This window comes from Littorina saxatilis, linkage group LG4, assembly GCF_037325665.1.
Source record: "Littorina saxatilis isolate snail1 linkage group LG4, US_GU_Lsax_2.0, whole genome shotgun sequence".
Classification (NCBI taxonomy): domain Eukaryota; kingdom Metazoa; phylum Mollusca; class Gastropoda; order Littorinimorpha; family Littorinidae; genus Littorina; species Littorina saxatilis.
Window position 1 is genome coordinate 51247702 of NC_090248.1, and position 23401 is coordinate 51271102.

General features: G+C 48.0%; 2 protein-coding genes across 3 annotated transcripts in view; both read right to left on the bottom strand.

Annotated features, from left to right (window-relative positions):
* Nucleotides 1–22565, bottom strand: part of LOC138965030 (microtubule-associated protein futsch-like) — a 32625-nt gene extending 10060 nt beyond the window's left edge. The window contains exon 1 of one of the 2 annotated variants that reach the window (XM_070337153.1): nucleotides 4594–22565. In XM_070337153.1, coding sequence (XP_070193254.1) covers nucleotides 4594–22330 — 17737 coding nt within the window. In that variant the 5' untranslated portion in view covers nucleotides 22331–22565. The remainder of the gene's footprint in view (nucleotides 1–4593) is intronic. The other variant, XM_070337152.1, reaches the window with a different exon arrangement.
* Nucleotides 22338–23401, bottom strand: LOC138965622 (protein rtoA-like). Its single transcript, XM_070337799.1, has 2 exons — nucleotides 22573–23401; nucleotides 22338–22363 (listed from the first exon to the last, which is right to left on the bottom strand). The coding sequence occupies exons 1-2, from the start codon at nucleotides 23399–23401 to the stop codon at nucleotides 22338–22340; spliced, it is 855 nt and encodes a 284-aa protein (XP_070193900.1).

The following is a 23401-nucleotide window of genomic DNA, read 5'->3' on the forward strand; positions in this document are numbered from 1 at the left end:
TAGTTCTGCTAGCATCTGTGGTTTTCATTGTCTCATAAAGCAGATATCGTGTGCTTATTCACAAAGCTTAAATTCCTCGCTTTGAATGTTTTCCGTGTTTGCCTGCGTCCATATAATTATGTCTCATGAGCATGTGTTATTAGTTGTGAGAAAGCCAATTTCAAAACCAATTCAAGAAATACAGGCAGCCAGCAAATCAGTTGTGAACTTGACTGCACTAATCTTGCTGTATTTATCGTGGTGATTCTTTTCTGCGTTTATAAATTATGGCATTAATTTGTGTTTGCCTTCGTGCACTGGCATATTACCAGCACAACAGCTCGTTGTGTGTGTGTGTGTCTGTGTGTGTGTGTGTGAGCCCGGTGTGTGTGTGTGTGTGTGGGTGTGTGTGTGTATGTGCGCGTGCGTGCGTGCGTGCGTCAGTGTGTGTGTTTGTGTGCGTGGTTGAGTGTGAGTGTGTGCGTGCGTGCGTCAGTGTGTGTGTGTGTGTTTGTGTGCGAGTGAGTGGACGGATGGAATTGAGTGTGAGTGGTTGAGTGTGTGAGTGTGTGTGTGAGTGTGTATGTGTGAGTGAGTCAGTGTGCGTGCGTGTGTGTGTGTGTGCGTGTGTGTATGTGTGTGGGCGCGCGTGTGCCTGTGTATGTCAGTGTGCCCTATTGCGCATCAGTTAGGCGTATAACTTGCGAAAACACCATCGACACCGCCGCATTCCATTCTGTGAAGTATGGAGTGTCGGGTGAACGACATTCCATGTCAAAATCAATACTCTACAATCTGTCGCCACATAAACTGCCACCTCAGCGTGAACGGTGACACTTCAAGTCCGTACTTGCTTCACCCTCTGCAAACTGTAAAACTCCCTGTTGTAAAGTTGTGGAATTGTAAACATTTTGGGAGATTTACCCCTTCACTGCCACAGTATAACAGCATTATCCGAACGGTCTATGGGAAAGAAATGTGTTTAGAACCCCTACAAGTACCTGGACAGTGGTTACCTCCCATCTAGTTTTCAGAAATGTCCTGAAATGTTGTTGACACAAATCCCACGTATGAGATAGGGTTATGGGCGTAGGACAAACCGAAAATGACCACGTATTACATACGGGGTGGGCAGTGAAGGGGTTAACCGAACTAATATTGACGCTCTTTCTTCCAGGACTAGACTAGCTTTTCACTGCTACAAGCAACAAGCAATGGTTGAAGAACACTTATACACACATTTTCCTTTTTCTATTGCAGATGGTCGCCAAAAGTAACAAAGGCTTGAGTTTCTACCTTTCACCCGACTTTCTACAATGTTGTCAGCTGACATTCATGAGTATATCGTGGCTTCGATCATAAATCGCCTTTCTCTTTGCCCCCCCCCCCCCACTCGCAAATTAATAACCCTTTATTAAAAATGATTAATTCTTAACTGTTTTATTCATTAAACGCCCTCTTATGCACGTAACGTTTCGGGGCAGAGGTAAGGGGGGAGTGGGGGGTGGGAGGATGGGAGGAGGAGAAGGTTATAGGAGGGGCGCTGCTCGAGGGGAAACGAGAGCCTTAGCAATATGAATGTTAGCATCCACAGCGAGCACCTTCACCCACAACCACAACATCTATTCCCATCTGAGTTGCACTTGCTGCTGCTTTTATACCTTCTCTTCTTTTTCTTCTTCGTTTTAATTTGTATTTTTATTGTTGCTTTGTTTGTATCTGCCTCAACTACTTATCTACGGACACATGCACTTATCGATTTTTAAACTGCAAATCTGCTGGTCATTTAGTTTATCACAAGTGTAGTAATATTGTTTTTGCCTGTCCCCCCCCCCCCCCCCCCCCCCCCACTCCTTATTCAACCCTTGCGAGCCGATCATTAAAAACATATTCTCAATAAAGGCTTGCCTTACAGCCTTTTTGTGTCAGTCCAGATTCAGTGCACTAATCACATGTGCCTCTCAAAACTGATGAGTGCACATTTCACGTGGCTTGGGCTCTGCATAAAATTGCAACATGGTGACTCATATGAAAAGACAAAAAAGATCACACAAAACTCGTGCTTATTACGCCTCTGATAACGGACAGCTAGCTTTGTGATCAACGCATCGATTGGTTAGGCTTGGCTGATGCTATATTTTGAAGCTCCTGGTGTACGCAATCATGCATACATTTTATCACCTGTGTTATATCAGGCATGCATTGGAGAGAGAGAGAGAGAGAGAGAGAGAGAGAGAGAGAGAGAGAGAGAGACAGAGAGAGAGAGAGAGAGAAAAAAACAGAGACAGAGACACAGAGACAGAGACAGAGAGAGAGAGAGAGAGAGAGAGAGAGAGAGAGAGGGGGAGAGAGAGAGAGAGAGAGAGAGAGAGAGAGAGAGAGAGAGAGAGAGAGAGAGAGACTGACAGACAGAAAGACAGATGGTAAGAGACAGATCTAGAGTGAGAGGCTGAAACAGAGAGAGAGAGAGAGAGAGAGAGAGAGAGAGAGAGAGAGAGAGAGAGAGAGAGAGAGAGAGAGAGAGAGAGAGAGAGAGAGAGAGAGAGAGAGAGAAAGAGAGAGAAAGAGAGTCTGAGAGAGAGAGAGAGAGAGAGAGAGAAAGAGAGTCTGAGAGAGAGAGAGAGAGAGAGAGAGAGAGAAAGAGAGAGAAAGAGAGTCTGAGAGAGAGAGAGAGAGAGAAAAAAAGAGTCAGAGAGAGAGAGAGAGAGAGAGAGAGAGAGAGAGAGAGAGAGAGAGAGAGAGAGAGAGAGAGAGAGAGTGAAAATACAGGGAAAGAAAGAGAGCGAGACAGAGACAGACAGACAGACAGCTACAGATAAAGAGAACGGTGACCCGGGGGCGGGGGCGGGGTTAAAACGAACTCGCGAGCGTGTGTAACATGTGAGTATAATATATATTTGGTTGAGATGAGCGGCAGAGCGCCATACATCAAGCGATATGAAGTGATGGAGTATATATAATGATATTTATTTACAACAGCTGGTGCATGCGCTGTTTTTGAAAAATATACTGAGAAATAACGCCTTACTCTGTACTGTTTACACTGATAAAGTCAGAAAATACGTACAAACAGTACACGCATAAAGAATGAAACAATAAGTAAACTAAACGAAACAAAACAAAGAAACAAACAACACGGACATTTCCTATTTAACATTTCTCCCCCCCCCCCTCTCTCTCTCACACGCAGGCACTGACACACACACGGACACACGCAGGCAATCGCACTGAACATTAAACAGCAAGCAAGAACATTATCTTTCAACGATGAAGTTGTACAAACGTACAGTTAGATCAGGAACTGAAAGTTAATGAAAAGCCTCAGAAGAAAACTGTTGGCAAAAATAAAATCCACACAAATAGATAATGCTACCATGTGCTGCAGCCCATGTAAAAGACTAAAATGAATACACAAGACAGATGAAATAAAACTCATAAATTGAGCGAGCTATACACTACAAGCAAACAACTACAGATTGCATTCAGCTGCACATAACACATCCCATACCACATGCAGTATGAGTTGACTACATTTATGTGTACACGTAAAGCACTATCTCACTGGAAGCAAACACAAACAAACCAACAAACAACACTTATTACATGCAGTGGAGAATACTCCATACAATTGTGTAATGTAAATATAGTACTGTACAAGCAAATGAAGCATATAACTATGGTAAGCAGGGAGGCGAAAAAGAAAAGATGTTCAGGAAAGGAAGACGGAAAGCTCTGCGCTCTGGTCATTTAACCACAGTAAACATGGCTCTCTTGCATAATCCCGGCTACATTGAAGTCATTAGCATGAAGCTCAAGAGTCAAATGCAGATGAGAATGCTGTTTAGAAGTTACAGCGGGAGCTTTGAAGCTTTGCACATAGCTAGGTAATTTTAGTGGACAAGGTTGATGATGCTCCTAGCCTGTAATGCATTTCCTCAAGGTGAAGCCTGAGGAAATGTTTACTGAACACATGACCTCAAAAGAAGGCTTTGCTATTTACACAAGCAAGGTACGTAAGCAACAGCAAGACCATCTGACATGAAGTTTTTCGTGGGTCAAGCATTCCCAAGGGGAGTAATCTACAGCTGCATTCATATTTTGATGCTAAGGGGTTTACATAGGCCTGATATATCAACACGAAGAGGAGTCTGTCTTGGTTGTTGAAGCTAATTTAACCCTTCAAATATTATATTTGCATTTACGAAAAACAAGTCCTGGAAAAAATCTGTAAGCATAGCAGACTACCTACGCTTATTATAAACTGAAGCTATGTACGCCAGGTCGGAAAATGAGGCAGGAAAGCGACTAGCATCAGGGCAAGTACCTTAGGATATATTGGATGGAAAGCCAAGCAGGTTAGACTGGAGATACACACCAGCACCAAGACGAGGTTCACGTGGGAACCACAGAAGCAGAAGGATGTGGTGTGGTGACAGGAACTACGCTGGGCACACCCCCACACCAAGCGTGTACACGCGTGCCCACCCGGAAGAGGACTTCCAGCCAGTGGACTGCTTGGTGACCAAGGAAGCTTTCAAGTAGCTGGGCAACCTCCACCAAGCCCTGTACACGCCCTCCACACACCATGACAAAGCCACACCGTTGAGCACTGACCCCACGTTCCGTCCGCCGAGAGCTGTCGAGGAGGTTTGGGAGGCACGACCATTTGTGCAGATTGGCTTGAGGTCATACCACAGCCCTGGTAAGACGCCTCCGCCGCCCGCACCTGCAGGATGACTTCCTGGCCCCCACGCAGTGTCCGCCTGCTTTCATCTGCACTGGAATATTGGGGGGAGCTGGGAGGGGGGAGGGTAAGGGCGTAGGAACTGGCAAGACCGAGACTGTCCGAACGTCCTACGCGGTCCTTCGCCGAGGCTGCTTGAAGAGTTGGGTCGCACGTGTCAGAGAGAAAAACTTGTCGAAATTCGCTATTGTTGGCGCCATATCCATCATCCCAGCTGTCGTGTTCTCCTTGTTGGGGATAGAACAGTCCGAGACCGGGACTGTCAGAACGTCCTTCGCGGTCTTTTGCCGAGGCTGCTTGAACTGTCGGGTCGCACGTGTCGGAAAGAAAAACTTGTCGAAATTCGCTGTTGCTGGCGCCATATCCATCATCCAAGCCGTCTTGTTCTTGTTGTTGGCGATAGACCGTGGGACTTTTTGTCGTCTCTTCTCCTTGCCAAGATTCCGAAGTAAACGAAAGAGGGACCTCCATAGTGGAAGATTTCCCACCTTCCAAAGACCGTCTCCCGTCGTCACTGCTGTATTTCTCGAATGCAGAACTTTGCTGCTGTTGACTCGGGTTAGCACTTTTGTCAAACCGATCTTCCTGCCAAGTTTCCGATGAGTATGGACGGCTGGCTTCAACTGTGGTATCTGCAGCTGCCGACAGACGTCTTCTTTCATCCTCGCTGGTTTGGGTCTGAGAAGCAGGCGTAGATTCTTGAAGACTGGCACTTTGGCTGACTGCTTCTCCCTGCCAAGTTTCAGATGTGTACTGATTGTCGGCCATTACAGTTGAGTTAACATCTCCTTGCAGTGAACGTCGACCATCTTCGCTGCTCCACTCTGGAGACTCAGACTTTGCATCTTGCAGGCTTTGAGAGACACTTTCAATAGCCACCTCTTCTTGCGGAATGCCAGAGGAGTATGGGCCACCTGCTTTTACTATAGCAGCTGCCTCGTCTTGCAGCAAGCGGCTTTCGTCTTCACTGCTAAACTGCTGAGAAGAAACCTCCACTGTGGTGTCAACGTTTCCTTGCAGTGAGCGACTTTCATCTTCGCTGCTAAGCCCACGAGAGACGACGGTTGAATCTTCAGACTGAAGTGTGGCACTTTCACTGGCCTCAGCTTGCCAAGATTCAGAAGTGTATTCCCTACTGGCTTCCATTGTGGAATCTGTGTTTCCTTGCAGTGAGCGACTTTCATCTTCGCTGCTTAGGCCACGAGAGACGGCGGTTGAATCTTCAGACTGAAGTGTGGCACTTTCTCTGGCCTCAGCTTGCAAAGATTCAGAAGTGTATTGCCTACTGGTTTCCATTGTGGAATCTGTGTTTCCTTGCAGTGAGCGACTTTCATCTTCGCTGCTAAGCCCACGAGAGATGGCGGTTGAATCTTCAGACTGAAAAGTAGCACTGTCTCCGACCTCAGCTCCTTGCCAAGATGGAGAAGTGTACTCACTGCTGACTCCGATTGAAGAGTCTCCCTGCAATGAGCGGTTCTTATTTTCACTGCTGAGCTGCTGAGAAACAGTAGCTGACTCTTCAAGCTGAAGTGTGGTGCACTCACCCGCCTCACCCGCTTGCAAAGATTCAGAAGAGAACTGGTTATTGACCTCTACAGTGGTGTCTTCATCTCCTGTCAGTAGGCGGTTTCCATCTTCGCTGCTAAGACACGGAGAAACGACAAAATGGTCTTGAAGGTGCAGCATGGTACCATCTCTACTTGCACTGTCTTGCCGGGATTCTGCAGGATACTGATCGCTGACTTCAGCTGTTGGTTCTTCGCTTTTGTCCAAAGTGTTGCTTTCACCTTCGCTACTAAACTGCTGAGAAACAGGGCTTGCTGCTTGGAGGTCGATAGAAGGATTTTTGCTGATCTCATCATCTTGCCAGGATGCAGTTGTGTACTGATTGCTAACCTCGACTGTAGAGTCTGCATTGTCTTGGAGTGAACTGCTTGCATCTTCGCTGCTTTGAGGTTGAGGAGAGGAGCTCACTGCTTGGAGATGGAGATAGGCACCTCCGTGGATTTCGTCATCTTGACGTGATTCTGATGTGTAGTGATCTCCAGATTCCACAGTTGAGTCTTCATCTCCCGGCAGAAAGCGTTTTTCATCTTCGCTGCTTTGAGGTTGAGGAGAGGAGCTCACTGCTTGGAGATGGAGAGAGGCACCTTCGTGGAATTCGTCATCTTGACGTGATTCTGATGTGTAGTGATCTCCAGATTCCACAGTTGAGTCTTCATCTCCCGGCAGAAAGCGTTCTTCATCTTCGCTGCTTTGAGGTTGAAGAGAGGAGCTCACTGCTTGGAGATGGAGAGAGGCACCTTCGTGGAATTCGTCATCTTGACGTGATTCTGATGTGTAGTGATCTCCAGATTCCACAGTTGAGTCTTCATCTCCCGGCAGAAAGCGTTTTTCATCTTCACTGCTTTGAGAGGAAGGAATGGCTTCTTGGAGACGGAAACGGGTGCTTTCATTAATTTCATCTCCCTGCCAAGAGTCAGTCGGGTACAGCTGGCTAGATTCAACTGTTGATTCTTCGTCTCCATTCTGCATGTGCCTTTCATCTTCGCCGCTGTGAGGCTGAGAGGCACGACTCAGTTCCTCATACAGGTTAGAGGTAGCTTCACTACTAGGGTATTGTGCAGCCAAACTTGCTGCTTGGAGATTGTGTGTGTCATTCCCACTGATCATTGACATTGCTTCAGATGAGGTTTCAGAGGAGTAAGGGTGTTTGTCGTCTCCGTCTTCTCCAAGTGAAGCACGCCCAATTTCTTGTTGGAGGTCAGTAACATTTTCATTGCTCTGGGGCTGTGCAGCAGAACTTGCTGACTTGAGACTTTGTGTGACAGTCTCACTGATCATCATTTCTTCAGAGATTTCAGAGGAGTATGGGTGTCTCTCCACCTCCCAAGAGTGAGATCCATCTTCTCCAAGTGGTTGGCTTCCATCTTCGCTGGTAAATGGCTTGGTGTCACTTTCGCCTGCCGCTTCTTCTCCTTCTTCAGAGTAGCGAAGTTCTTCTGCTTCTGAGTATGCAGTGGCTTCCGCAGTTTGATTTGCATCTTCTGGCAGAAATTGTCCCTCTTCTTCAGCATTCATCACCTCAGAATCAGATCCCCTTTCTCGGAGAACACCAGTTGCGTTCTCAGTTAATGCCTGTCCTTGCCAAGACTCAGACGAGTACTGAGGAGTGGTTTCTGTGACAGCTGCATTTTCTTCAAGAGAACCCTGTTCTGACTCGGTGCTGAATTGAGGAATCGTAGGACTCTGCTTTCGTTGCAAGAGGTCGCTCTCTTCTCTGATTTCTTCTGCCTGAGACTCGGACGAGTACTCATCACAGGTTTCTGTCGTGAACCCTGCAATTCTTTCACCGAGTGTTTGTTCATCCTCGGCAGTGGCTTCTTCTGTGTGCTCAGAGTAATCATCTGGACTCTGCTGTTGTTGTAGAAGAACAGCTCCCTCGCTGAGTAGACTGCCATATGACTCAGACCATTGATCAGTCCTGGCTTCTATTGTTGACTCTTCTTCACCTCCTTGGATAACGCGTCGCTCAGCGTCAACACTGAACTGCTGAATGTCAGGGCTCTTTTGCTCAAGACGATTACTGTCACTCTCATCCAGTTCTCCTTGGGCAATCGCGGAAAAATATGCAGGGCTAAATTCAGCAGTCGCATCTTCATTTCTTTGCAGTGTACGACGGTCGTCTTCACTGCTGAAATGCTGAGCGGCCGAGTTTGCCTGCTGGAGTGTGAAAACATCAGCATCACCAACTTCCCTTCCCTGCTTGGACTCGGACGAATACTTGTAGCCGAATTCAGCTGTTTCCTCTGCATCTGCTTTGAGAGAATGCTGGCTTGCCTCACTGCCGAGATGTTGAGCAGGGAAATTCTGCTGCTGAGAGAACATGACACCGTCATCGCCGAGTTCCTTCTGTTCCTGCAGAGCCTCAGTAGAGTCCTGGTTACTGGCTTCAGCTGTAGAATCTGCATCTTGCTGATGGCTTTCCTCATCCTCATCCTCACTGGTGAACAGCTGGGTTGCAGAGTCCCGCTGATGCGAAATAAGAGCGTCCACAAATTCTTCAGGAGACAGTGCACATTGATTTTCCTCCTCAGTTGTTAGAAGGTCCACATTTTGTCGTCCCTCTTCTGCAGACTTCAGTTCCTCAGAGAGGTTCACATCGGGATGCACTTCAGGAAGCACTGACTCCTTTGTACTCGTGGAGCTGTCTGCGACTTCAGCATATTCTTGTTCAGTCGTTTCGTCTTCGCTCTCGCCCTCAGTGTCAGTATATTCATCCTCATCAACACTACCTTCCGCGTTATTTTCTTCCTCTGCATCCCCATCACCTGTCTTCTTCTTCTTTCTTCTCAATTTTCTTCCAAGAGAGCCGTAGGCATCTTTTGCTGCAGTTACTGCTTTGTCCATCCAGGAAGGAGAAGATCTGTCATCAACAGGAGTTTGGTCCTGCCCTGTTTCTGTGGTTTCTTCTTCGGCCTTATCCTTCTCTGGATCTATGTTTTCTCCTTGTTCTTCAAGGGATCCCTCTGTGTTTTGACTAGGCAAACTTGTTTTACTAGCTCCATAATTGTTAGCATAACACAGACCTATCTCTTCCTTTTGTACAAAATACTCGTCGTTTTCTTCCTGCTGATGTACTCGTTCTGTTGACTCAGTCGTGTCCAAGATGTCACCAGCAGCCATTTTGTCAGCATCCGAAATGTCAGCAAAACCAGCACGGACAGTACCAGGCTGTTGTGAGGGTGTCAGCGTGGCAGTTGAGCTCTCGATCAGCTTTTGTTGATGCTCACTGCTGTAATTAACGTGGGCAGTCTCAGACGTTTCTGATAGTTGAAGCATGTCTGTCTTGCTTTCCAACAGTCTCTGCTCATTTTCACTTCTGTGATCAGCAACGATTGCTTCTGGCAATTCTGTCTGCAAGCGTTCCTCTTGTGTTTCCTCCTCTAAGCTGTAGCCACCAGCAAAGGTTTCGGGAAGTTCTGAGTGAGCAAGCGTGGCAGTCGTGCTTTCGAGCAGCTTCTCTTCAAGCTCACTGCTGTAGACAGAGTCTTTCATTGTTTCTTCATCTTCAGTGGCATTAACAACAAACTCCGGATTTTCAGCAGTTTCTGGGACATGTTCATGTTCAGTTTGTTTTTCTATCTCGGCTTCTGTTCCACTGATGGCAGTGCTTTCTGTTTCCTCACTTAGATAGGCCGCAAGACCTTGGTCAGTAGCACTTTCTGCAGTCTCACCAGCTTCAGTTTCTCTTTCCGCAAATTCTGCTTCTGGTGTGCTGATGAAAGTCTCTTCGTCATCGTCACTGCTGTCCGCTGTAAAATCGAGTTCCTCGTCGCTTCCTGTTGCTTTCTCGTTGTCATCATACATAGCTCGGTTTTCCACCTCCAGTGTGCCCGCAAAAGATTCCCTTCTTACATCTTGTACAAAGTTCACTGGCGACTGCTTGTCTTCGTCTTGTGGGATTTCTTGTGATGGAAAGTCAGGTGACAAGGAGACTCGAGCGAAGTCTGCAAACTCCTCTGTCCTGTGCAAGCTGCCTTCAGCGTTGCTCTGAGGTGCTTTGTCCTCCGCAGAGGAAAGATACTGTGAAGCTTCCTCGGCCATGTCATCAAACACTTCTTGAAGATCCTCCTCGTCATACACGTTTTCTTCTCCTGCCTCTGACGAATCAGCCTGAGATGACCGGTCCGTGCTGAAGCTTTTCGAGAGACGCCTATCAGCATCGAGGACTGCATTCACGACATCATCATTATAGTCAGTTTCGCCTGCAGTTTCTGTTGTTTGTTTTTCATCTGTTTTCTCCATACTATCTGGCTCGATCTCGTCTTTAATCTGATCTGCTTGCTCTAAACTCTCTAGCTCGATCTTGCCTTTAATCTCATCTGCTTGCTCCAAACTATCGAGATCCATTCTTTGCCTTTCATCTTCTGGTCGCTCTAGGCTGTCTGTGTCCACAACGTGTCTTACGTCTTTCTCATCAGTTCCAAGTGACAGTCCAGCAGGTGTACTGTGCAGTGTATGGTTTTCAGCCTTTGTGATCTCTCTGTCGTCTTCATCTTCCAAACTGTCCACAACTGCCTGCTTGTCTTGGTCAGCTTCCTCCAAACACTCCGCTTGACTTGCCTGTTTCTCCCCCTCTTCTTCTTCTTGCTTAACAGGCTCAGTATCGGTCAGTTCTCTGTCACCTGCAGACTGACCAATGTTTTGGTAATCTTGATTGGAGACGAGCGACTCAATTTGCAAAGGTCCCGCAGCGCAGACGCTAGCTCCTTTTTCTGCCAAAGCGCTGAAGTATGTGTCACGATAGATATCTTCTGATGCGTCTTGTTCTTCCATTGTCCTTTGGCTGTCTTCGCTACTGGGGGATGGGAGAGACGATGCGGGCTTTTCTGTGTCGTCTTGTCTTTCAACATCTTCCTCTTTTTCGGCAAGAGCTGACAGGTATGTGTCGCGGTAAGAAGTACTTGGTGCAGATGTCTTCTTTGCGGCTGTTTTGTGGAACTCTTCCTCCCCATGCCAAGAATAAGAAGACTCATTTTCTTCGTCTTCTGTAGATCTTCTGTCTTCTTCTTCACTCTTGCTGTCTTGCCTTTCCCCTTGTACCAGAGAAACTCGATCTGACAGCTCAGCAAATAACTTGCCACGGAGAGACCTCCATTCTTCCTCTTCATTCCTGCTGTCTGCTCCTTCAGTGGATTCCATGGCTGCTTCTTCTATTTCACTTCTGATGCTTTGTTCTTCATCAGGAAGCAGATTTGAAGGTTCTCCTTCCTCAGACTTCCCATCGTCGTCTTCTTCATTGATTGTGTCCTGAGCGTCACCTTGATTTACAGCATACAGGTCTAAGCGCTCAGTTAACAGCTGCACTTCACGTGTGTCTCTGTCTTCGTCTGCGTTATCCATTCTTTCATGCTGGTCTGATGTTTCCGCTAAGTGTTCCTCATCTGTGGGCTTATCACTTTCACCACTCCTCCCTGCCAGCTCATCAGCAGATGTTACAGCAGACATATCATGGGCAACCTCATTGAGAGCTGTGTCTGCAAAGTCATCACCGTTGGTTTCGGTGCTTGGTTCCTCTTCCCTTTGTTTATCAGTAGCAAGAAACTCCTGACTTGAAAAGAGCTGGTTGGACGTTTGGGCCACCGATTTCTGTATCCATCCTGGCTCTGCAGTTTGAAGCATGTGTTGTGGGGAACTAGCAAGAGTCCTTGCAGCATCTTCTGCACTGAAAGAGTGTGCCTCCGTGGATTCGGCGCCCTCTTTGTCACCAACATTCTCCTCTTCTCTGGTCACCTCAACTCCCAGTGGCGAAGAGAGTGTTTCACCTACTGCTTCTGAACTGGACATTGTGGTGAACGTTTTAGCAGCTGTGATTGCTTGAGTGTCAAGGTCAGTATCTGTAAGGGTTCTCTGTAAAGCATCGCTGCTGTGGATGCTCTCCTGTGTCCCCTCTACTTCATCTGTTTCACCGGAGAAAGATGCTGTAGTTGTCTCGACGTGTTTTTGCGGTAGGGCTGCAAGATTGAGGTTTGACTCCTTTACCAACCCTTCTTGCCTGTCAGTGTCTTCTTTCTCCTCAATTTCTTCTTCGCTGTCAGTGTCAGTGAACTCTCCTTCTTCTTCACTATCGTCTTCGCCGTGTTCCGCGTCAGCATCTCCCTTTGAATCCCCATCAACACCTTTCCTTTTCTGTCTTCTTAATTTCTTCTCCAGGGAAGTGTAAGCGTCTTTCGCAGTGGCTACTGCTCTTTCCATCAATGAAGGCGACTTTCTGCTCTCATCTTCAGTCACTTCAGACACGTGGGAAGATTCTGGTGCAGTCTGTTCAGTACCGTTGATCTCTGTCTCTGCAAAGTCTGTGCCACCAGGAGCAAAGTTTTCAGTGTCTTGTTGTGAGCTTACTTTGTCTGCAGCAGCAACAAGAATCTCACTTGTTTCCCTGTCATCAACAGGACTCTGACAGTCAAGACCCCTTGATTCCTCACTGGGAGACACAGGGGACAGGTCTGGAGCTTCCATGTTCTGTGACATTATCTCTTGGTGGAGCTGGTATGGGCTGCCAGAGATCCACTCAGACTCTGCAGACTCGGGTAACTGCGCAGAGATTCCACCCGAAGCTTCCAGGAACCGTTGGGTTGTCTCAGAACGGTCTTTCTTGATTGTTTCTTCTTCTGCTTCCTCATCTTCCTCAGCTGTGCCGTCTGTGTCACCAAAGTCTCTGTCGTCTGTAAGACCTGTGGTGATGACCTCATTAGTTTCAGCTAGGTTCTTGGCGTCTACGTCTTCGGAGTCTGCTGGGACTTCTTCAATCGTCGGGGTTCGAGGTACTTCAGAGTTGGATGTGAGAGCAGCGGTTCTTTGAAGCTGACTGCGTGTCATAGTGTGCACTTGTCCGCTGTATGTTTCTGTGAACAAACTATCGTCTGCATCCAGTGTCTCTTGAACCTCCTGCTCCTGCTCAACGCGATTTTGTTCTGAAGTTTCATTGTCTTCTTCCTCTGCCTGTGTGCCAGCAATTCCTTGGAGGCGTTCTCTTGTAGTTTCAGCAGCACTCTCTCCACTGTGCTCCAGCTGCTCAGCAATGCCTGATTCCCGATCATCCCCAGCTTTGTCATCTGAAGGGGAATGGACCCAATCTTTTGAAGTTTTGTTGACTTGCTGTACAATATCAGAGGATATCTGTGGTGACGCGAAAACATCAAACGAGCGGCCGTCCCTCTCCCCTGGACTCTTAAGTTGTGAGGGAGAAAACAGAACATCGTCTGTTGAAGCTTGAGGTGATGGAACCACGTGGAATGAGGAGATGCTGAGTACATCCTCCCTATGATACTTGCTGGATGTTCTAAAGCTGCTGGCCGCCATGGGGGATATTGGCGATATCTGATCTGTTGAGGTTGGTGAGAACGGATTATCCGTTTCATCCATTGAGGAGTTGTATCCATACTGTCCAGCTAGTTCCATTTCAGCTGCCGCTTGATCCTCGAAATTGACCAGCGTCAGAGAATCAATGGATCTTGAAAGAGAGGGGTTCACACCAATGTTCATTCCGCCAGAAATTTGTCTGGAATACTGGGCGTACGGACTTCTGGGGCTGGACACTCGGTCGGCTCGCACTGGAGAAATGTCGCTCCACTGTGGGCTCAGGTCTTTGTTGTCAGACTCCCTATCAACTCTTGCCAGCTTCTGGGAGAACGTTACCGGTCTTTTGTGTCCGCCCAGCCAGTCCGTTTTTGTTGCTGATGATTGGGTGTAGTCTGACTCAACACCTTCCTTCAAAGAAGAGGCTGATAGAGCAGACCTCATCATCTCCCTTGATGACCGCCTGCTGTCTCTGTCCGACCATTGTCTGTCCTCAGAATCAGTGAATATGCTGAGATCTTCAATGTCACTTTGCCCAAGGCTCACTCGAGGCTCTTCAAAAGACTCTTCTGTTGAAGACAATGAAATGGGCTTTCTCTCTACTGGTTTTGCATCAGGAGAAAACACACTTGTCTCTTTAGTGTTAAGATCAGGCTGTGCAACGTGGGCTGCATCTGGTGATTCCTTCACAAACTCAGAGTAGGACCGTTGGTGCGTTTCAGCAGAAACAAGATCTTCTGCAGCTGCTCTTCTGTCAAATATCTTTGACTGAAGTGGGATAGAGTCATGATCTTGCTGTTCTTGGGTGCTCTCTATGATCTCCCGTGCATCCACCGACTCTTTCATTTCCGTCGCTGCTGATGCAATCACACTGGATACTAAGTCCCGAGCCACGCTCTGAATCTGGGCATCTTGAGCTACCTCCATCTCGTACTTCTCATCAACAGCATACTCAGCTGATTGTTCAAGTTCATCAGTTTCTTTATCACCAGTAACATTGTCAGAAGCTGGTAATGGTTTTCTCTCTATGACTGGTGTAGTATGCTCAGAGCAGGTGTCGTCGTCAGCCTCGTAGTCCTTCAGGGAGTCTGTGATCAGAACAAGGCTTCTAGGAGATCGGGGTTTTGCCTGCCCCTGTCTTCTGTAGACTCTCTCCTGGGTGTCCTCGTCAGCTTCTGAGGTGGACACACTGTCAGTCCTCTCGTGGATTGAGCGCTGGTAGGAACGGGTCCTAGTTTTGTCGTCTTTCGACGGGATAAAACCGTCGTAGCCTTCTTCAATGACGGAGGAGTTGGTGAATACCAAGTTACTGTTCATGAAGTCTTCAGAAATCTCTACAGAGCCTTCCCTGGGCTTCTTATCAGTGTCTACTCCCCATTCTTCACCAACGAAAACATCCGATCTTGAAACTGGTCTTGTGTCAGAGCTCGAGCTTGTGCTAGAAGTGGAACCAGCTGAAGCTGACGAATGCTTGTCACTAGCAGAGTCTATGAGAGCGTCTGTGGAAGCTGTGAACACGTCTTCATCACACGCATTGTCTCCATCCTCAATGTCAGCATCTTCTATGCGCCCGCCATCCTCACTGCCAAGTTCTCCGCTCTGTCTCTCTGGATCGGCCATTGTGTCACTCTCTGCTAGACTGTTGTGAGGAACTGCTGTCAAAACAGGAGACACGAGTTCTCCGTCTTTACCCATTTCAGGTGATATCTCACTACCAACAGTAGCTCCTTCTGTGTTGGTCTCTGTGCTGAACATGTCAGCTCTTGTGGCCGAGGTTTCTTCAAGGCTGGACACAAAACCTCGTTGTTCTGAAGACCATTGTTCCGGGCCCGCTTGGAGAGTGGAACTTTTAGCCTCAGTAAAATTCCAGTTATCATCAGTGCTCTGCTGATCTTCACTTCTTTCGAAATTCTGTGCAAAATGTAAAGGTTGAAGATCATCTGCACCTGCTACATTTTCACTCTCTACACCCTTTTCTTGGTGAAGAGAAGTAGAGGTGTACAGCAACGGAGGTGAGCCCTGATCTGTTTGGCTCGATAGTTGCGAGGGCTGAGGAACCAGGTTCAGAGTTATAGCATTTTGTGATGAAAGTCTTTCTTGGTCGTCTCTGAACTCAGAGGCTGAATAAACAACATCAGAGCTGGACGGTTCTTGTGAAACATTAGAGGAAGCCTGGTCCTGGGTATCCAGTGAGGCTCTCAGTTGATCGACTGGGGCTACTGGCATTTCATTAGCCCGTTCAACTTTCGTTTCATCTTCAGTTTCCTCATCCATGGATCCAGCAGAATCAGCCTCACTGCTGTTTTCATCTTCCTCTTCAGTTTCCCCTTCTTCTTCTCTGTCATTTTTGTTTTCTTTGCCTTTCTTCTTCTTCCTCTTCAGTTTTCTCCCCAGAGAGTCGTAGGCATCTTTTGCTGCTGTAACTGCTTTTTCCATCCAAGATGTTGAGCCCTGCTCCGTGTTATTGCTGTTGACACGTGAATCGTCATTTTCTGTGCTTGCAACTGGTGGTGACTGGTGATCAGCAAAATCACTTCCCTGTGTTTGAGGTGCGGCAGGATCTCCTTGTTCTTCTTTCTCTTCATAAGCGTCGTCATCAAGCTCGTCCTCATACACAGCATCAAGGTCTTTAGAGTTTTCCCTGCTGAAGGACACAACCTTGCTGGTGTATGACATCTTCAATGGATCCTCCCCAACAAAGCCTGGTGAGTCCACCTTGCCTGCTTCTTCTTCTGCGTTTTCATTGTCCCACCATTTTGTTAGCTCTGACAGTGTCTGCATGATCTTGAAAGCCTCCTCATCTGGGCTGGGACTCATTGTCAAAGAGAGCTGCTTGCGGTATGGGTGTCGCCTTAGTCCTTTGCCATCACCCGAGAAACTGCGGGGACGCTGGGCTGGCAGCGAGTTAGCTCTGTACAAGGTTGGTCTGAGGACTTCAGCAGTACAGGGGCTGGCAGTAGCTTCCTTACTTCTTGCATCAAAGGCAGACCAGGGATCATCCGGGTCAGGCGTAGTTTTGGAAGTCAATGGAAGTTTTTCTTCATTGAACAAATCAGCTTCTGAAGAGTCCAATATCTGATCAGGTGACCTCTTTATAGCTGCAAGTGTAGTTTCTTCAGCAAATTCAGCAGCTTTCTGTTCTTCAAAACTGCGAGGCAAGGAAGATTTCAAACTTGACGCCTGCTGCATTTCGACATGCCACTTCTCAGTAAAGTCATCACCCCGATCACGCGGTGTGGTTCCCGTTTCTCCGCTGTTCTGCAGAACGTACTCTCCTTGTGTCAAACTTCCATCACTATCAGAATCCTTATCTTCATCCTTATCATCTGGTTTGTTCTCGTCTTCATCGCCCAAATCAGCACGCTGATTTACTGTGTAACCAAGGCCCTTCTGTGTCTTCCAAATCCTTGGCTGCGCTTCGTTTTCTTCATCTGCAGCCGTGACTTTGTCTGACCACGCTTGCTCGTAATCAAAGGTTTCTTGTGAGTTCGGTCCTTTGGGACTCTGCAGTATAGCGGGGCGTGTGGGTGATTCTGGAGTCTTGACGTCGGTGTTAGGAGAATCCAGAGACGACCAGTGACCTTCAGCAGTTGAGATCTGTCCAGAATCTCCAAAACTCTGATACCTGGTCAAGTATGCTCGGTCCCAGGTAGTCGCGTTCATCTCCTGATGACTGTCATATTCATCTCCACTATCATCCTCGTCAGGACTCACAGAATAACTGCTGCATCTCTTGTTTGCTGGATCATGAGCGAGAAGGGTCTCCGGCTCAATTTCAACGTTAATGTGAGATTCTGTTTCTACCTCAAAAGGATATTTGTCATTGTCATTTGCGTCATCTTTCTGGGGAGGCTGTGTCTCACTAAGTGTTGAAGATTTTATTTCTGAAATGGTATGAGAGAGCTGAACATTTTGTTCCGGGGAATACGATCTTGTGTATTCGTCATCTCTCTCATTTGTGTCTTCTTTTTGGACAGACTGTTCTTCACGAAGAGCTGGGGGATCCAGGTTTAGAATTGATTGATCGGCTTCTTCGTTATCTTCAGAAGAATCTGATCTCACCTGCTTGCCTGCAGCTGCCGATTCTAGCTCATCACGAAGACAATGTACAGATGAGTCTAGCGAAGGAGATTTCATGGCAGACAGGAAGGCGTCTTCAAAAGTGTCAAAAGATACACTCTCCGAAAAGTTGGATGAGCTGATACTTGAGATTCTCTGCATCCTGGTAGTCTCTGCGTTGTCTGTGAACCTTGCTGGCGGGAAGAATGCCTCGGTGTCGTTCACACCGTGTTCACTCCCCTCCCCAAAGACTTGTTCGTCTTCATCGTCACGTTTGAGATGGTCAGCGGAGCCGAACGGCACAGCTTCTTCTACTACAGGCGAATCATCCCCAGGGAAACCAAAAGAGCGGTACGTCGTGCTACCATCGGCTTCAGCTGTTTCATCAGCAACAGTGAAAGGGTTTCCAGGTGAGAAAATACCGTTTTCCTCTTCGGTTGACGTTAGTCCGGAGGTGTAGGAGCTGGTGCTGGTCACGTTGGTGAACTGAGAGGACTTATCGGAGTCGCCGCTTTCCGTCGGGTTTGCCAGACCACGAGACTTGAACAAAGATCGTCTCAGTTCAAGGTCAAAGTTAGGATTTTGGCCGATGTCCGATGATTCCTCGTTTGACAGCCCTTGGTCGTCTGTAGCTGTCTGTTCTTCTGGTGCGTTCTTGACAACTTCGCGTAGGAATGCATCAAATGAATCCGGCTTCTCTTCTTTGTCTTTGGTGTTATCAGAACCTTCCTCTCCTTCGATGTCTTCCACGAAGGGGTTTGTATTGCTCCTTTCCTTAGACCAAGCGTGCCTTGTTGCTGGTGAGTCAGCTTGTGTGTGAGCATCTTCAGGAGCATCATCAAGAGCATCATGCAGGAAGGGGTTGGCAGTGCTCTTCTCTGTGACAACCTGGTCTGAAGTAAAAACGTCTTCTTGCGTCGTCTGTGGCATCTCAAGATCTTCTGCTTCAGTCGAATCGAGGAAAGGATTTCTGTTTTTCTTCTCTGGCACAAAAATGTCTTTGCGCAGTTCACCATAGGCTCTTTCTATGCTGTTGAAACGCTCAAACGTGGGCCTCTGATCGGCGGAGGGGCCTTGGCCTTGGTCCGTGCTTGTACTGTCAGTTTCAGATGAGGTCGTTCTGGGTTCGTCACCTGATTGTTGTTGGGGTGTTGTGGGCTCGTCAGGGGACAATGTAACAGGGTCTGCAGCCTGGTTTTCCGTGTCATAATCCCAATACGCTTCCTCTGTGAGTTCTCTATCCTGTTCTTCGCTGACACAGTCATCAAGAGTGGTTTGAAGTGTTGGGTTAGTTTCCTCTTCCGTTTCATCTCCTTCCACGCTTGAGTTTCCGTCAGTACTTTTGTCTTCTTTTGGATCCTCGGGAAGGATGGAATGGAATGACGTTTGAAAACCTCCAGCTCCTACAGAGAAACCGATTCCTTGCTGGTGACGAAGTGACTTTGGCTTGATAACTTCGAAAGATTCGCCTCTTTCCATGGATGGCGCTGATGTGAGTGGAACAGAAAAACTGCTTTCCTCTCCGGGCACTGTGTCCTCTTCGAAAGTTTGCATGTCGCTGGTTGGCGTGGCTTCGTCTTCAACATTTGAAGCAAACTGTTCTTGGCTTGTGACTTCGTCAAGGATGGCCTCCTCTTCATTGACTTCCTCTTGACCTTGTTCAGTAATGCTCGTTTCTGATAATTCGTCTTGGTCTTTGTAGGTGTCTTCTGGCGGTGTGCTTTTCAATACGTTTATCTTTTCTTGCTGCACTTCGTCAGTTACCTCAGACTGTATTTCTTCTGCTGTGTTGGGGAGAAAAGAAGAAACATAACTGTCTTCCTGGGAGTCCCTGTCATCTTCTTTCGTGTCAGACTGTTCAGTAGCAGCATCACTAAGGCTGGCTCTCCTATTCTCTTCTCTATCTGAAATCCACGTCTGTTCTGTGTCCACAGAAGAAAATATCTCATCCGGCTTCGCAGATTCTTCAGGCCAGTGTGCGGAATCCTCATTGTTTGGTACGGACGAGGTCAGGTCATTGATGTCACTGCTTTGGTGCTGGTCACCTGACCTCTGCTGTTCACACTGCTCTTGTGCGGAGACGTCTTCTTCGTCATTCAAAGACGTGAGGAGAGACGTCTGAAATCCGCCCGCCCCAACGTAAAATCCCTGCGGAGCTTGGCGTCTGAGTTTGGGAGGATCAGCGACTTCATACGACTCTCCTCTGTCTACTGAAGGAAGCGACTGTAGACGCTTAGAAGCAGTAGCCAACTCATGGTGAGCAGCCCCCACCGGAGGCAAGTGTTCTGCGTCGCTTTCTGGTGTCAATGGAATAGAGTCAAAGGAAAGGCCACGTTCTGCGTGCAGTCTACTGGCGTTGTCCTCACTAACATGATAGGCTTCTTCCTCTATGTCGTCTTCGACCACGTGAGGTGATTGGAGCGCCCTCTGGTCACAATCAAGAGCCTGCCGGCCCGATTCAGGAGTTCCATCTTCATCCACAACATGATCGTTCTCTTGGTTTTCTGTCAGAGAGGAATCTTGTATTTGCTCTTCAGTGATCTCATCGGTACTATCCGACTCCGCGTCAAGATCGGTGACTTGTCTATCCCTTTCTTCTGCTTCACGTTCATCTGTGGTATCAGGACTCACAGGCCTTTCATGAACATAACCAGAGATCTCCTTCACTAGTTCTTCAGTGATAGCGTCTGCATTGTCTGTTTCATCGTCCACAGTGTCAGGTGTTGCTGAGCTTTCTGATGCGTGATAGGTCGTCTCCCCTTCCTGTCCTTCAGTCACAGCAACCGTGAATGACGCGGTTTCCTCAGAGTCTGCAGGCTCAATGTCCTTGTCAACGATTTCCCATTCTTCATCGATGATCTCGGAATCTTTCTCATCCTGGTAGTCGTGAGACACAGATTTCCTCGCAGGTGCAGATAAGAAACGATCAGCCTCCACAAATTCGAAAGAGTCCGATTTGACAGAGGCCTGGATTGCGCCTCGACCACTGTCCTCTGTGTTCTCTGCTCTTTCGCCTTCAGCCCACGGTTCATTGTCCACGTTTGTGTCATCGCCTTCACTGCTGAAGTCGTCTCTGTTGTCGTCAGCACTTTCTGCTGCATCAACGTTCGACGAGGCCGCAGAATCTGGTCTTTGCTCTATCATCGCTGATTCCTCGACGTGGCTAGCGGAGGAAGAGATGACATCTGCAGCCGTCGTAGCAACGTCCTCAGTGAGAGTATACGGCTCAGGGTCCACAGACTGACTCACAGTCTCGCTTGTGCTGGTACTGTCTTCGTCGACGGTTGAAGCGTTGTCTTCGTGCAAGAGGGAGTGGAAGGAAGTCTGAAACCCGCCGGCACCTACTGTAAATCCGTACCTGTTCTGGTGATTGAGTGATTTCGGTTTGGACACCTCGAAGGATTCTCCCCTTTCCATAGAAAATCGTCTTGACATGGGCGTAACAGAGGAATAGTCTTCTCCTTCACCTTCAAAGACAAGACTGTCTGTCTGAGGCTGGTTTCTGTCTGAAGAATCAGCGTTTGTGGTTTCTATCTCTTCACCATCTTGGCAACCACTGTCTTTCTGTGACTCGTTTCTTTCCACAGCATCAGTGTCTGGAGTTTGTTCTTTTGCTGCATCAGTGCTGTAATCATCGCTCTGGTCTACACACTCGCTCACAGTCTCGTTAGTACTGGTGCAGTGCGTCTCGACAACTGAGGCGTCGCCCTCCTGTATCTCGACGGTTGAAGCGTCGTCTTCGTGCAGCGGGGAGTGGAAGGAAGTCTGAAACCCACCAGCACCTACAGTAAATCCTTGTCTGTTTTGGCCACGAAGCGATTTCGGTTTGGAAACTTCAAACGATTCCCCCCTCTCCATAGAAAATCGCCTGGAAACAGAAGCTGCTGAGGTAGTGTCTTCTCCTACGGCTTCAAAGACAGGACTGTCTGTCTGAGGCTGGTTTCTGTCCGAAGAGTCAACCTCTGTGCTTTCTACCTCTTCATCGTTGTGGGTACCACTGTCGTTCTGTGACTCGTTTCTCTCCACAGCATCAGTGTCTGAAGTTTGCTCTTTTGCAGCAACAGTGCTGTAATCACCTGAAAGGTCTACACACTCGCTCACAGTCTCGCCAGTACTGGTGCAGTGCGTCTCGACAACTGAGGCGTCGCCCTCCTGTATCTCGACGGTTGAAGCGTCGTCTTCGTGCAGTGGGGAGTGGAAGGAAGTCTGAAACCCACCAGCACCTACTGTAAAGCCTTGTCTGTTTTGGCGACGGAGGGATTTCGGTTTGGAAACTTCAAACGATTCCCCCCTCTCCATAGAAAATCGACTTGAATCAGGAGCAGTAGGGGTACAGTCTTCTCCTTCGGCTTCAAAGACAGAACTGTCTGTCTGAGCCTGGTTTCTGTCCAAACCATCACGGTCTGTTGCGTGTACATTTGTCGTATCAGCGCTAAAATAATCTGAAAAATTGTCATCGAAAGAAAGACTGTTTACCTGTGACGCAGAGCCGGTAGCAGCAGTTCTACTCATTGAAGACTCCTCACTCTCTTCAACATATTCCGGGTTTGTAAAGTAGGTGTCAAGTTTACTCTCCTGCCGAAGCTCAGACCTGGATTGTTCAGTTTGAGCACCGGACGCACCATCCTTCTCGTCCAAAGACATGTCCCCCGTACCGTCGTTGAGCGAATCTTGGAAACCTCCCATAAGCGCATCATTCTGTGTTCTGGTCTTTGAGAACTGAGATCGTTTGACACTGAACTGTTCATCCGCTTCGAAAGACTCCCCTCGTTCTACAGAACCCCTTTTACTCAGTTTGTTTTCAAGCACAGAGTCACCTTCTGAAGAAGAGGCACCACCACAAGAAGTAGTAGAAGTAGTATTGGAAGAAGAAGAAACATCTACAGAGTTCTCTTGAGAAGGAGAGGTGGTAAAATCCGAGTACTCACCGAAACTGGCTTGCTGCTGTTGGTACTCTACAGACACGTTCCCACCATCGCGTGCAGAACCAGCCTGAAACTTTTTGTCCATCTTCTGCTGGCTGTCTCTCATCTCATCACTTCTATCATCTGCCGATCCATGCTGACGAGTTGACTCATCATCCATACTACCCGGCATTTGTCCATTAACACCGCTAGGATTGTTCGAAGCACTGTCAGGATCTGCTGAGCTACTGTTCATATCTGCGTTTCCAGCATCCTGATCTCCGCTGAATGTAGCATTCGCGTGTCCCATATCGTTGGCGAACATCATGCCGTAGTCCGCGGATTTCATGGTGTGTCCTCCTGCAGTCACTGAAGAATCGTTCTCTTCAGAGCCCAGCGTGCGGGCATGGTTCTCGCTGTCAGGACCTCTGTTGAAAGGATTCTCCCGTGAAGACTGACCTCGCTCTCCAGGGTTAGAACTCTCCAGCGAGGATCCATCCTCCTTGTGGATCAACTGAGCAGTATCACGAGAAACGTCCGAGGATCCATCCTCCTTCTGGATCAGCTGAGCAGTATCACGAGAAGCGTCCGAGGATCCATGCTCCTTCTGGATCAGCTGAGCAGTATCACGAGAAGCGTCCGTCTCAGCACCAGTGCCATCTTCCTCTTCAGACACAGAGAAGGTGGTTTTGAAGCCAGACAAGAAGGCGTCGAAAGGGGTAGCGGATTCGCTGGACTTTCCTTTCAGCAGTGTGGATCTCTTCAGCCGAGGCTGGGCCTGTATTTCGTACGATTCTCCTCTCTCGATGGTTCTGTGAACTGCCTTGCTCTCAGGGGGCGTGCCGTCTTCCAT